The sequence below is a fragment of the Cherax quadricarinatus genome, chromosome 41, assembly GCF_038502225.1.
Source record: "Cherax quadricarinatus isolate ZL_2023a chromosome 41, ASM3850222v1, whole genome shotgun sequence".
NCBI lineage: Eukaryota > Metazoa > Arthropoda > Malacostraca > Decapoda > Parastacidae > Cherax > Cherax quadricarinatus.
The window spans coordinates 11,946,510-11,961,122 of record NC_091332.1 but is presented as its reverse complement, the minus strand read 5'-3'; the positions used below and the strand labels follow the sequence as shown (position 1 = coordinate 11,961,122).

At 37.4% G+C, this 14,613-nt stretch overlaps 1 protein-coding gene across 2 annotated transcripts in view; it reads right to left on the bottom strand.

The window, feature by feature from the left end:
* The window catches only part of LOC128695967 (tRNA endonuclease ANKZF1-like), a 72,214-nt gene that overhangs the window by 18,793 nt on the left and 38,808 nt on the right, over window positions 1-14,613 (bottom strand). For both annotated transcript variants that reach the window (XM_070093022.1, XM_070093021.1), the window contains exons 10-13: window positions 5,781-6,143; window positions 5,374-5,484; window positions 2,278-2,416; window positions 869-1,010 (exon numbers count right to left, since the gene is read on the bottom strand). In XM_070093022.1, the coding sequence (XP_069949123.1) occupies window positions 869-1,010; window positions 2,278-2,416; window positions 5,374-5,484; window positions 5,781-6,143 (755 nt within the window). The remainder of the gene's footprint in view (window positions 1-868; window positions 1,011-2,277; window positions 2,417-5,373; window positions 5,485-5,780; window positions 6,144-14,613) is intronic.

Sequence of the window (14,613 nt, the reverse complement as noted above, 5' to 3'; positions counted from 1 at the left end):
TGCTGCAGGATTTTCTTTATACTTAGCACACTGACCACACAGACCCATTCTTTCATATGTAGGCCTACTAGCTTTCTCTCGCTAGATTTGAAGGTGCTAGAATTTATGCGTACTAGTACGGCACCAACCCTGGTGTGCAGGCCATACTAGTACGGCACCAACCCTGAAAGGGTTAAGGAGATTTGTGCCAAGTGGAATGATGTGCAAATGTTTGTGGAGAAGTACCACCCTGAGCAAGCTGAAACAAGCCATCTTTGCAACATGTTCAGTGACAGAACCACATCCCATTTTAGGGAAATCTTAAAGAGGCACCAGAAACAGAGGACTGTGGACAGTTATTTTGTGAGACATTGGTCCAGTGACTCTCAAGCTGGTCCTAGTGCCATTAAAAGTCAAAGAAGGGAAGTAACCCCAGAGTGGGCTTTGCTACCTGAAGACTTTATGGAGGGGGATTCCCCTTCCAAACAGCAAGCCCTCACTCACTCACTCCTCCCTATCTTACAGATGCCATCAACAATCTTCAATAAAGTTAAGTAAAAATGTTATTTTATATGTTTATTTATATTTTTATTTATCAGTTACTAATTGTACTATGTATGTTTGTTGTGTGTATGTAAAAATATAATGAAATCTCTATAAAATGTATTTTTTTGTGAATATTTCTGGGTTTCTGAAACGGATTAATTGTATTTCCATTATTTCTTACGGGAAATATTGCTTTGACTTTCGAACATTTTGACTTTAGAACTAGCTCCTAGAACGGATTAAATTCGAAACTCGAGGTTCCACTGTACTGCATTATAATTTATCTACATCAACTACACATTAAGGTACAAAATAACTAATAATGTAAGCTAATTATAATTACCTTTTTATAATCAAATTTGTCAGGATACTGTGCCATGAAACGACGAAATTGATTTCGAGTGTCCTTGTCACTTGCAGTATCAAATGGAACAATTTTATCCGCATCTGCAACACTTGGGTCACACCCGTTCTCTAACAACCACCTGAAAATATTGTACAGTAATTCTGTATCTCATTCAGGTAATGGACTGGTTGACTAAAAATGAAAATGATGGCACTGTACTACTGTAAAAATAATAATAATAATAATAATAATAATAATAATAATAATAATAATAATACTATTATTACTGTATTATTACTATTCTTATTATTATTATTATTAACGTTCATGAAAAGCAATTAACCCACAAGGGTCATTCAGCACAGTGCAGTAGAGAACACATGACAAAAGAAAAGAACAGCTAGTGTAGGCCAATTTGAGAACAAGATTCTTTTAGGGCAGTGCCTTGATGCCAATGAATGGCTCTTGATGCAAAGACTGAGGTATTTTTTCTTTCCCTGGACTGAATCTGATTACCTCTCATTCCCCAAGGTGCTGTACTACCTCTACAAGTTTAGCACTTCCCCCATCACATAAATAAAACTGAGAGTAAGGAGTGATAAAACAAGAATGCTAAAGCAACACAGTCTCTAATAAAGAGCCATACATAACCTCAGTTGGTAGACAGCAACCACCCAGGGAGGTACTATCATCCTGCCAAGTGAGTCTGAAACAGAAGCCTGTAGTTGTTTTACATGATGGTAGGAATGCTGGTGTCTTCTTTCTGTCTCATAAACATGCAGGATAATAGGTAAATCTTGCTTCTTCTACTTATACTTAGGTCATGCTACACATGCATGTACACGCATACATATTTACACACCCATCTGGGTTTTCTTCTACTTTCTTAATATTTTTTTTTTTTTTTCAACAAATCGGCCATCTCCCACCGAGGCAGGGTGACCCAAAAAGAAAGAAAATCCCCAAAAAGAAAATACTTTCATCATCATTCAACACTTTCGCCTCACTCACACACAATCACTGTTTTTGCAGAGGTGCCCAGAATACAACAGTTTAGAAGTATATACATATAAAAATACACAATATATCCCTCCAAACTGCCAATATCTTGTTCTTCTTTATTTCCTTTTATCTCCATGGGAGTGTGGGGCTAGTAACCCCTTCTCCTGTATTAATTACTAAGTTTAAAAAAAAAAAACTTTTGTTTTTCATTTTAAGTCACTCTGCCTTGGTGGGATACGGTTGATTTGTATGCAACGTGATTTCTGTGTACTTCTGGGAAAACAATTACATACTGAATGAGTAACAGTGAATGTGTTTTTTAATTTTGTCACTCTACCTTTGGTATGGTAAAATAATTCTGTATATTAAAGTAAGGTGCATTACAATTATATAGACTGACTCACCACACAATCTCCTTCTGACCATTTTCTGCTGCCACATGAAGCATTGTCCTACTTTTTCTTCCCAGTGTAATACAGCTAAGATTGGATGGAATTTCAGTGCATTCAATTAAATCCATAATTTCATCTGGAAGAGCACCATCTGCAAAATGGAAACTAGTTTTACTCATAAAATATATTTACATGGGTACAGGCTGTCATCCTACCTCATATTATTCCAAAGCCCAGCCCTAAATATAATATACAGTATATTGTCCCCTAAGATGAAAGTCATAACAGCTCACTAGCATCCAGGTACCTATTTACTACTAGGTGAACAGGGACAATTAGTGTAGAGAGACTTGCCTACGTCTTCTCCAACTCAGGAACTTTGTGTTATGAGCATGTTTTAACCATCATAAATCCTGTGAGTATTTATATAACAGCATAGTTGGCAGAAACCATCTTATTAGGTTAAATACAAATCAAACTACTATTCAAGAAAGATAATTATGAGGCATTTCAATTCAAATTTGAAGATATTAAGCAAGTTATATGCTAATAAATTTGGCAAAATCTATACCAACTCTTTTTTCTTTCACCTAAAGTCACTAAAATACACCTGAATGAAGTGTTTTTCATAAACAACTATTTACTGACAATCATATTTCCATTACAGTAACACCACCACCTTCCTACCTCTCCAGGGAGGTTCCTGATGCCAGTGAAGGGCTCTTGATCCAAGGCATTGGACCTGTCCTTTGACTGAACTTGAAAGCCTCTCATTCCCCAGGTACTATATGACCCCTATGGGTTTGGTGCTCCCATAATAATAATAATAATAATAATAATAATAATAATAATAATAATAATAATAATAATAATAATAATAATAATAATAATAACTTTCCTAAGTAGGATCGACAGTCCTGTTAAGTAAAAAGACACAAGTGCAATTAATTTGACATTTTATTGCGGCAAGGCTTCGCTCTTCAGGAGCTTTGTCAAGCCATAACGGCTTGACAAAGCTCCTGGAGAGTGAAACGTTGCCACAATAAAATGTCACATTAGTTGCACTAGTGTCCTTTTACTTAACATATTGTCGGTAATTCTACCAATATTAATACAATCGACAGTCCTATCAACAAGTGATAAAATAGAAGACTTAACATTTTGCGCTCTTAGAGTATATATTGGTCATCTTTTCTTTCTGTCTTGTAAACATCAAATTAGCATAGCAAAACAAGTGTAGAAGTTTATAAGAGGATGCTTGACAAGTGCTTCTGCCAAGTGCTAGCTCAACCAGGCTGTAATGAACATATAAGCTAGCAGGCTGCTAGTAGCAACAGCCTGGTTGACTAGGCAAGCACCAGACAAACCTGGCTCATGGCTGGACTGCAGGAGTAGCAAAACTTTATAAACCCATCAACAGTACACCATATCTAAGGTATACATTAATTATGGGTTGGACAGATATATCAATAGTAAGGCTTGCCTAGCATGGCCCAGTAGGCCTACTGCAGTACTAATTTTTAGATTATAAATTAACTTTGTCTCCACATGAGTTTTAAATACAGTATACTGTTTTACTCACACTCAAAACTTTTCTTAACTAAAAAAAGAACATGAAAGAAACCTTGACACTGGGTTGTTCAAATGTGCATGGATATAGTAGATACAGTACCTAGATTTATTATTATATTATGAAAAGTGCAAAGTCTATAAGAGTCATTCAATCTTCAATGGAAGAGGTTGAAGAGATGGTAGAATGTGAGAAGTGGAGATGTTCAGGAAAGGACTGAGTGCTTCTAATTCAGCAAAATTGGATTCATCAGCAGTATGCTGTTACCCTATTCTATATGATAATTAAAGAGTAGGAACAAGAGCTAATTAAGTTTTCCCTATCATATTTCAGCAAGCAGGATGATGGTTATACAAAGTGTTGAAATCTGTCAGCGTGAGCTGGGAGACTTCAATAGGGCAATGAGGATATCATCAAGTATTCCATTAAGGGATCATCAGCTATGGAGGACATAAGCAGAAAGAAGAGAGGTAGGTCACAGCTAATGTAGCAAATTAATGTCTGTTAAATCATCCTAGGTCTATATTAAAGGCAAGATTGTCAGAGAGGAGTAAGGAAATAGGAAGTACAGTGCCTCTGAAGGATGGGTGGGAATATTTTGCAGTTTGGAGCATTACCTAAATTATAGTATAGGCACGCCTCTGGCAAGGCAGTGATAGAGTGAATGACGGTGAGAGTGTTTCTTCTTTAGGTCACCCTGGATGGAGACAGCTGGTGTGTTTATAAAAATAAAAAAATGGGAGAGTGGATGAGTTGGTGGATGAAGTTATAAAAGAGGAGGTGAATCATAAAATAGATGAAGAAAAGAAAGTAGCTGGAGAGTTGAGCCTGTGGAAAGGTTATTAATAGATGCAAATAAGGGAAAGGAATCAGAGTACAGAGAAGAAGTGTCAGTGCTTTTATATGGGTGTGAGGCATAGTTTCTGACTTTTGCAATGCAGAGGGCACTGGAGGCAACAGACATATGTTTGAGAGCAATGTGTAGTGTAAATTAAGTTGAGAATAAGATATGAAAAATGTGAAGTATAATAAAGAAAGCATAATTCAGGGAGCAGAAAAGGGGTTGTTAAGATGGTTTAGTCATTTAGAGAGGCTGGAGCAAGATAGGTTAAATTTGGGATATAAATTTGGGATACCACTGTGTAGAGACATATTACAAAATAATTTACCCTGTCAAAAAAAGTTACAAGTGAAGACCTGCCAAAAAAAGTTACAAGTGAAGACCTGCCAAAAAAAGTTACAAGTGAAGACCTGCCAGCAACATCCACTGAAGAATCAACCTAGATTAACACTCCTGTAAAAGATTCAACTTCAGGTGAGATTCACTGACATTTCTCTTTGTTTTCCGAGAAATGGAATATAGCCCTGATTTGAACTTAGTTGTTGTTAGGAAAGTAAGTGCCATGTTCTGCAAGAGCTTACTGTGTCTGTATTCGTCCAGGAATTGGTATGTGCAAAGTGGATTCCCTATAGTGTACTATAACCTGTCTTATTTTAAAATGCATTTTTACTAACTAAGTTCAGAAAAAAACATATACCTTGAGTCTTATTATATGAAGGAATTTTGAGTGCTAGTTTAAGATACTCCACATTGCCAGTCTTGCAAGCTGTGTAGACCACATCCCACACTCGAGTGTTGAGATGGTAACCTGGTAAGTGGAAAATTATAAATATTTTAGGCACACACTAGATAAGCAGCACCAGACAAGCCTTGTCCATGGATGGGCTCCAATAGTGAAACTCTTGAAGCTCTTCAAAGGTAAATCAAAGGTATAAAAAGTATAGTTTCTTTCAACACCTCTAATTATATAAAGGCAGGTACAAACAATAGAAGAGGCAACTAAATTCTATAACTATATCATGGAACTTCTCTTAGTCTCCCCATTACTGGTACTTTAGTCTCTTACCAAAAGATTATAAGTTAAAAAACAAACTTGGTACCCACCTTCTTTATTTAATTCACTGGAAGTGGTGGGCATTTTGGTATTTCTCTGTTTATCCTTAATCTTTGTATTCTCTCTTACTTGTCTTTCAACAAATTTTCTATTTTTAGTTCTTTTAAATGAGCTATCTGGTCCTCCAAGCTCACTGGTGCTCAGTGTACATAAACTGGTGACAAGTTCCATGTCATCGTCCCCTTCCAATTCCATCTCATCATCTGAAGACTGCCTATCATTTGCAAAAAATTTCCTCATAGATTTTGGCTTCTTTTCAGGTTTATTTACATTTCCTTTTTTCTTTTTCACATTCGGCTTTATTTCTCCAATTAATGAATCTTTCACCATAGTTCTGAATTCTTCCTCAGTCCCTGTTGCAATTAAAATATATAAACAAAAAAAATGACCTCTAAAACTCATCTTTGTAGACAGAAGGGGATTACAGAATATAGATAAACCAAGACTAATTAATTAGCTAATCAAGCTTTGCAGTAAAATTAGATGGCCTTTTGTTACCATTAGTCTAGTAAATATCGAACTCACAAGGAACTTCATTTTTTTTTTTTTTAACAAGTCGGCCGTCTCCCACTGAGACAGGGTGACCCAAAAAGAAAGAAAATCACCAAAAGGAAAATACTTTCATCATCATTCTACACTTTCACTTCACTCACACATAATCACTGTTTTTGCAGAGGTGCTCAGAACTTCATATCTCTCTATAAATGCTTGACTACATTAGGGGGATCAAAAAGGTACAGGTTGGCCATCACTAATCCGGCCATTAGTAATTCAGTTCCATCAGTAATCCGGCACTAATTTTGGGTCACCCCACCAACCTGATGCTACTGTTTGGTTGTGCTACTTGCTGCATAAGTCATTCCAATTTTTTTTTCCATTTATTGTTATAACCTGGTTCCAATGAATAAAAGAAATGCATCTTGTTGTGTAAAGCACATATACCATACATTGTCCATAAAAGATAAGGTGGCTTTGAAGCCACTGTCAGTTGCCATGAGCTCAGCTCACTCAGATAAGCTGTGACCGGTAAATTTGGGCCTACATATGAGAGAATAGGTCTGTATGGTAAGTGTGCACTAGATAAAAAAAAAAATTCTGCAGCACACAATGCATAATGAGAAAAAATGGCGACTGTGTTTATGGTGTAAAACAGTGACTGTGGTGTATTTTCATATGGTTTTTATGGTTGTATTCTCGTTTTTTGGTCTCAATTGATAGAATGCAAGATTTTTTTTTTTCAACAAACCGGCCGTATCCCACAAAGGCAGGGTGGCCCAAAAACAAAAACAAAAGTTTCTCTTCTCAAATTTAGTAATTTATACAGGAGAAGGGGTTACTAGCCCCTTGCTCCCAGCATTTTGGTCCTCTTACAACACTCATGGCTTATGGAGGAAGAATTCTGTTCCACTTCCCCATGGAGATAAGAGGAAATAAACAAGAACAAGAACTAGAAAGAAAATAGCAGAAAACCCCAGAGGGGTGTGTGTATATATATGCTTGTACATGTATGTTTAGTGTGACCTAAATGTAAGTAGAAGTAGCAAGACGTACCTGAAATCTTGCATGTTTACGAGACAGAAAAAAGACACCAGCAATCCTACCACCATGTAAAACAATTACAGGTATCCGTTTTACACTCACTTGGCAGGACGGTAGTATGTACTTCCCTGGGCGGTTGCTGTCTACCAACCTACTACCTAGAATGGAAGATATATTACAGAAAAAGATATGATTTTGATTGGTTTCAAGAAAGAAAATACCTTAAAATTGAGCTGAAACTAGTAGAAATGTTCAATTTTTCACCAATTTTCAAGAATAAACGTTATCCAATATGTGTCCAACTGGTTGGTCTAATATGCAGTCATGAATGGCTTGACATTATTTATACAATTATTACAATAATGCAGTAGTCTACATAACAGTAAATCTTCTATTTTTTGTGCAATAAAAATTCAAAATGGAAAGAAGCGTAATATAAGAGGGGCCTGGAGACGTGACTAATGAACAGAGAAAATGTTATTTTAGTGCCAGGAATGTCTTCATTTTTTATATTCTGGACCTTATTTTAAAACTGGCATCTCCTGAAATTATCAATATCTGACCATTTTATTGGATAGCTGAAATAGGTAAATGGGCAGTTTCTTGTACTCAGTCAACAGAATAGAAGGAATACTGTACTAGTAAAATAGCCGAGTTTGGTAGGCTGGAACAATGGAATGAGCCAAAAATAGGGCATAAAGTGGGCAAAATCGCCGATGTGTAAATATGGCCGTTTGGTTAAATATAATCCAGAAAAATCACTAATCAGGCACCCTACAGGTCCCAATGGTGCTGGATTAGTGATGGTCAACCTGTACCTGGTTTATAAAAATATAAATAAGTAAATACTTTATTTCCACATGATGCAGTACTGTACATAGCTTTTACATAATTGGACAACATATAATAATACAAGTGTGAGCAGGGTAATATTTAGTGAAGGGATTCAGGGAAACCGGTTATTTTATATAACCGGACTTGAGTCCTGGAAATGGGAAGTACAATGCCTGCACTCAAAAGGAGGGGTCTGGGATATTGGCAGTTTGGAGAGATATACTGTGTATTTTTATATGTATATACTTCTAAACTGTTGTATCCTGGGCACCTCTGCAAAAACAGTGATTATGTGTGAGTGAGGTGAAAGTGTTGAATGATGATGAAAGTATTTTCTTTTTGGGGATTTTCTTTCTTTTTTGGGTCACCCTGCCTCGGTGGGAGACGACCGACTTGTTTAAAAAAAAAAAAAAAAATATATACTTCTAAACTGTTGTATCCTGGGCACCTCTGCAAAAACAGTGATTATGTGTGAGTGAGGTGAAAGTGTTGAATGATGATGAAAGTATTTTCTTTTTGGGGATTTTCTTTCTCTTTGGGTCACCCTGCCTCGGTGGGAGATGGCCAATTTGTTGAAAAAAAAAAAATAATAATACAAGTGGAAAGCCTCTGGTTTTAGAGCATTTAAGGCACTTCTTGCTTTTTCTTTGGTACATATTAATTATCTCTGACTTTCCTTATATTTATGTGAAGAAACAGGGAAATATTTAAATGTAAAGAGGGAGATTACTTCCCGGTAAAAGTAGGTCTTGGACAGGGATGTGTAATATCACCATGGTTGTTTAAATATATTTATAGATGGGGGTGTAAAAGAGGTAAATGCTAGGGTGTTGGGGAGAGGGGTAGGATTAAATTATGGGCAATCAAATACAAAGTGGAAGTTGACATAGAAACTTTTTGCTGATAATACTGTGCTTTTGGGAGATTCTAAAGAAAAGTGGCAAAGGTTAGTGGATGAGTTTTGGAGGGTGAGTAAAGGTAGAAAGTTGAAAGTGAACATAGATAAGAGTAAGGTGATGAGGGTATCAAATGATTTAGATAAAAAAAAATTGGATATCACATTGGAGACAGGGAGTATGGAAGTAGTGAATGTTTTCAGATACGTATTTGGGAGTTGACTTGTCAGTGGATGGGTTTATGAAAGATGAGGTTAACCATAGAATTGATGAAGGAAAAAAGGTGAGTGGTGCATTGAGGTATCTGTGGAGACAAAAAACATTATCCATGGAGGCAAAGAAGGGAATGTACAAGAGTATAGTGGTACCAACACTCTTATACGGGTGTGAAGCTTGGGTTGCAAATGCTGTGGTGAGTAGGCAGCTGGAGGCAGTGGAGATATCATGTCTAAGGGCAATGTGTGGTGTAAATATTATGCAGAGAAGTCAGAATGTGGAAATTAGGAGGAGGTGTGGAGTTACTAAAAATATTAGTCAGAGGGCTGAAGAGGGGCTGTTGAGGTGGTTTGGTCATTCAGAAAGAATGGAACAAAATAGAATGACTTGGAGAGCGTATAAATCTGAAGGGGAAGGAAGGCGGGGTAGGGGTCGTCCTTGAAAAGGTTGAAGGGAGGGGGTAAAGGAGGTTTTGTGGGCGAGGGGCTTGGACTTCCAGCAGCATGCATGAACGTGTTAGATAGGAGTGAATGGAGATAAATGGGTTTTGGGACCTGACAAGCTGTTGGAGTGTGAGCAGGGTAATATTTAGTGAAGGGATTCAGGGAAACCTGTTAGTCGGACTCGAGTCCTGGAAATGGGAAGTACAATGCCTGCACTTTTAAGGAGGGGTTTGCGATATTGGCAGTTTGGAGGGATTTCTAAACTGTTGGGTCTGAGCGCCTCTGCAAAGACAGTAATTATGTGTGAATGTTGGTGAAAGTGTTGAATGATGCTGAAAGCATTTTTCTTTCTTTTTGGGTCACCCTGTCTTGGTGGGAAATGGCCGATGTGTTAAAAAAAAAAAGAAAAATGTATTAACCCTGTCACTGTGTCCTGTCGTTTAACCCTTTGACTGTCGCGGCCGTATATATACGTCTTACGAGGTACCGTGTTTGACGTATATAAACTCAAATTCTAGCGGCTTCAAATCAAGGAGGAGAAAGCTGGTAGGCCCACATGCGAGAGAATGGGTCTGTGTGGTCAGTGTGCACCACATTAAAAAAATCCTGGAGCACGCAGTGCATAATTAGAAAAAAAAAAACTCCGACCGCTTTTTTTAATTAAAATGCCGACTTTGTGGTCTATTTTCGTATAGTATTTATGGTTGTATTTTCATTTTCTTGGTCTCATTTGATAGAATGGAAAACATATTATGGAAAAAGAGATGATTTTGATTGAATTTACTATAAAAAGAACCTGGAAATGGAGCTCAAAGTAGGTGAAATGTTTGATTTTTGCCGATGTTCAAAAATAAACAAATGACATCATTGTCCAATAAATGTCCAACTAGCCATTCTAATATGCAATCATGAATGGGTTGATGTTATTTATACAATTATTACAGTATTGCAGTAGTCTGCATAATAGTAAATCTTCTATTTTTTGTTTGAATAAAAATTCAAAATAAAAAGCAAGAGTAATATCAGAGGGGCCTGGAGACGTGACTGATGAACAAATTCAAATTCAAATTCAAACTTTATTCTCTATAAGTACTACAATGCTGAGTTTACAGAATTTGGTTATTGTGTGGTTTACATGTAGTAAAATAATAATTACAGAGTGTACCACTAGAACGCCTAGCATGGCTAGGCATTTCGGGCAGACTTATATTAAATCTTAGGTTTAAAATGTTACAGAATTATGAGATAAGTTGGTATTATGGCCAAGTGACTAAATACTAGTTGTGAGTTTAGCAATGTGAATGCTTTTGTTTTGGCACTATACATAGTTTCAGTATTGGAGTATCACAGGCCAACTTTTGACTAGTTAAGATTCATTATTTTGAGATTGAGATTGATATTTCTGTTTATGGTCAATTGGGTGAGTGAGTGTAAGTGTGAACCACCAGGTGGTATTCGTATTATTAGTTGACAGGGTGTATCAGGGAGATAAGATGTTTTCTGATGGTAGTTTTGAAGGTGATGAATGTGTCTGCAGTTTTGGAATTTTCAGGTAGGGTGTTCCAGATTTTAGGGCCTTTGACATACGTTGAATTTTTGTAAAGGTTTAGTCGGACACGGGGAATGTCATAGAGATGTTTGTGTCTGGTGTTGTGCCTGTGGGTACTGTCACAACTATCAAGAAAGCATTTTAGGTCAAGGTTAATATTGGAATTTAAGGTCCTGTAGATGTAGATTGCACAGTAGTAAGTGTGGATGTACTGAACAGGGAGTAAGTTTAGATCTATGAAGAGTGGGGGTGTGTGTTGCCAGGGATGGAATTTAGTGATTATTCTTACTGCGGCTTTTTGTTGGGTTATTATTGGCTTTAGGTGTGTTGCTGCAGTTGAACCCCAAGCACAGATAGCATAGGTGAGGTATGGATATATAAGTGAGTGGTATAGTGTGAGAAGGGCAGTTTGCGGCACGTAGTATCGTATCTTGGAGAGGATCCCAACCGTTTTGGATACTTTTTTGGTTATGTGTTGGATATGGGTGCTGAAGTTCAGGTTGTTGTCGAGGTATAGGCCTAGGAATTTGCCCTCATTATGCCTGGTAATTAGAGTGTTGTCGATCTTAATGTTAATTTGCGCATCTCCTGCTCTGCTACCAAACATAATGTAGTAGGTTTTGTCGACGTTAAGCGTAAGTTTATTGGCTGTCATCCAAGTCGATATTTTGATCAGCTCCTCATTAACAATGGTGTTGAGGGTTGCAAGATTAGGGTGAGAGATGACATAAGTCGTGTCGTCAGCAAAGAGAATGGGGTTCAGGTGTCGATATACGTTTGGAAGATCATTGATGTATATGAGGAAGAGCAGGGGACCAAGGACACTTCCCTGCGGAACTCCAGTATCAAGTGGCTGTGTTGTTGATGCTGTCTTTAATGGTGACATACTGATACCTATTAGTAAGGTAAGATTTGAAATATGCAAGCGCATGGCCTCTTATACCATAATGGTCAAGTTTGTGGAGTAGGATGCCATGGTCTACTGTGTCAAAAGCTTTTCTTAGGTCAATAAAAATTCCTAGTGGATATTCCTTATTTTCCAATGCTGTGTAAAGCAGATCTAGCATTTTTATAATTGCATCGTTAGTGCTTTTATTTTTCCTGAATCCAAATTGGCAGGGGTTGAGTATGTTTTGTGACGTTATAAATGAATATAGTCTCCTGTGCACGAGTTTCTCAAAGATTTTGGATAGCAATGGTAAGTTTGATATTGGCCTATAGTTGTTTAAATCTGTAGGGTCACCACCTTTATGTATTGGTGTAACCCTTGCCGTCTTGAGTAGTTTCGGGAAGGTGCTAGCTTCTAGTGACTTGTTAAAAAGCAATGAGATAGTATGCGAGAGGACATGGGCCACTCTCTTGTACAATAATGGTGGGACATGAGACAGATTCCCAGAGTTATTTTTAAGTGACTTTATAATCTCGGTGACTTCCGTGGGCTCAGTTGGAGCAAGATAGAAGGAATTTGGGAAATTCCCATCTAGGTAGTCCCCGGCATGGGCATTGGTACGTGGGATTTTATTGGCGAGATTAGAACCTATGGTTGAGAAGAAGTCGTTTATCTTGTTAGCTGTGTCGGTGGGTTGCAGTGGTGTTTCATTAGATTTAGTTAGGACAATATTCTTGTTTTTTTTTCAGTTTGTGGGTCCCTAGAATCTGAGAGAGTGTTTTCCAGGTCTTTTTTATATCTCCTCTTGTGTCAGTGAATCTACTGGAGTAGTATAGTTGTTTGGCTTTCTTTATTACTTTGGTGAGGACTGATGAATAGTGTTTAAGAATATCTTTGTGTATTAAGCCCTGTCTATATTGCTTTTCATATTGGTGTTTCTTATCAATGGATTTCAGAATGGTGCTGGTTAGCCATGGGCAACCAAGCTGTTTGTTTGTGATCTGTTTCGTTTTTATAGGACAATGTTTGTTGTATAGTCTAAGTAGTTTGTTAAGAAAAATGTCTGTCCAGTCGTCAATACCATTGGCCTTGGAGAATTCTGTAGGCCAGTCAACAGTCTCTAGGTCAGCTGTGAACTTCCTTATTGAGGCCTCATCATGGAGTCTAAATGAGACTTTGTTGTATTCAAGTGGTGGTTTACTAATGTTTGTCAAGAGGAAGGTAGGGTAGTGGTCTGTAGTGCTATCTGTGATTATCCCTGATTTAAGGGGGGCTAGTATATTGGTCCATATGTGATCTATTATGGTTGCACTTGTTTCAGTGAGCCTGGTTGGTTTAGTTATTGTTGGTATGAGAAGTGTGTTGTTCATATTGTTGATGAAATCAGTTACAGGCTGATCATCTAGTAGGCCAAGGTTGATGTTGAAGTCTCCAGCTAAGAGAAGGTGGTGCTTATTCATTTGTCTGTTTGTTATTAGTGCCTTTAATTTCTCACTGAAGTTTGGGATGTTAGTGTGGGGTATCCGGTAAATGGCACCGATTGTTATAGGCGTCTTAAGGTTTTTTACAGTAAAATTAGCAAAAATGTATTCTCCATATTCATCACTAAAGCAATTGGTGCTGATACAAGATAATTGGTTAGAGTAATAGATTGCAATACCACCCCCAACTTGGTATGGTCTGCAGTTGTGGATTGCTGTGTATCCTGGTAGAGGGTAGATATCTATTGTGTCCTGTTTTAGCCAGGTCTCGGTAAGAATAATGCAGGAGAAGGGTGTCTTTAGTGATTCAAGGAGTGCCAGGAGGTCATCATAGTGTTTGCTTAAGGACCTGATGTTGTAGTTAAGTACTGATAGACTTTTATCATTGTTTAGGATAGTGCTGGCTTGTGATGCTGTGTAGTAAAGGCAGTTACTTTCCAATAGGTTTTGATTGTGTGTCAGATTATGTAGGTTTAGATCAGGGTCAACGTGATCAATCATCTTCTAGGTTTAAATTATGGTTATTTATATCCTGAGTTGTGTGTTGAGTTTTAGTACTGATATCTGTAGTGGTGGGAAGTTTGGACAAGTATATAGCTATAGCATTTTGGTCATGTAGAGTATAGTCACTAATACACATAATGAAGTTGGTGTTGTCTATGTGTTGTGCTGGAATGAGCTAAAGTACAACTAGGTATAAACTAATAATATAAAAATACAAATTAAAAATAGCACAAGACTCTCACTTGTAATTGCACTAAGGTCTAATGTAATGACTTTGGTATAGGAGGCCTGGTCACAGACCGGGCCGCGGGGGCGTTGACCCCCGAAACTCTCTCCAGGTAAACTCCAGGTAGTCTATGTATTGACCTAGAGTGAGCAATAGTACAACTAGGTTTAATCTAATAATGTAGAAATACAAATTAAAAATAGCACCAGGCTCTCACTAGTAATTACACTATGGTCTAATATAATG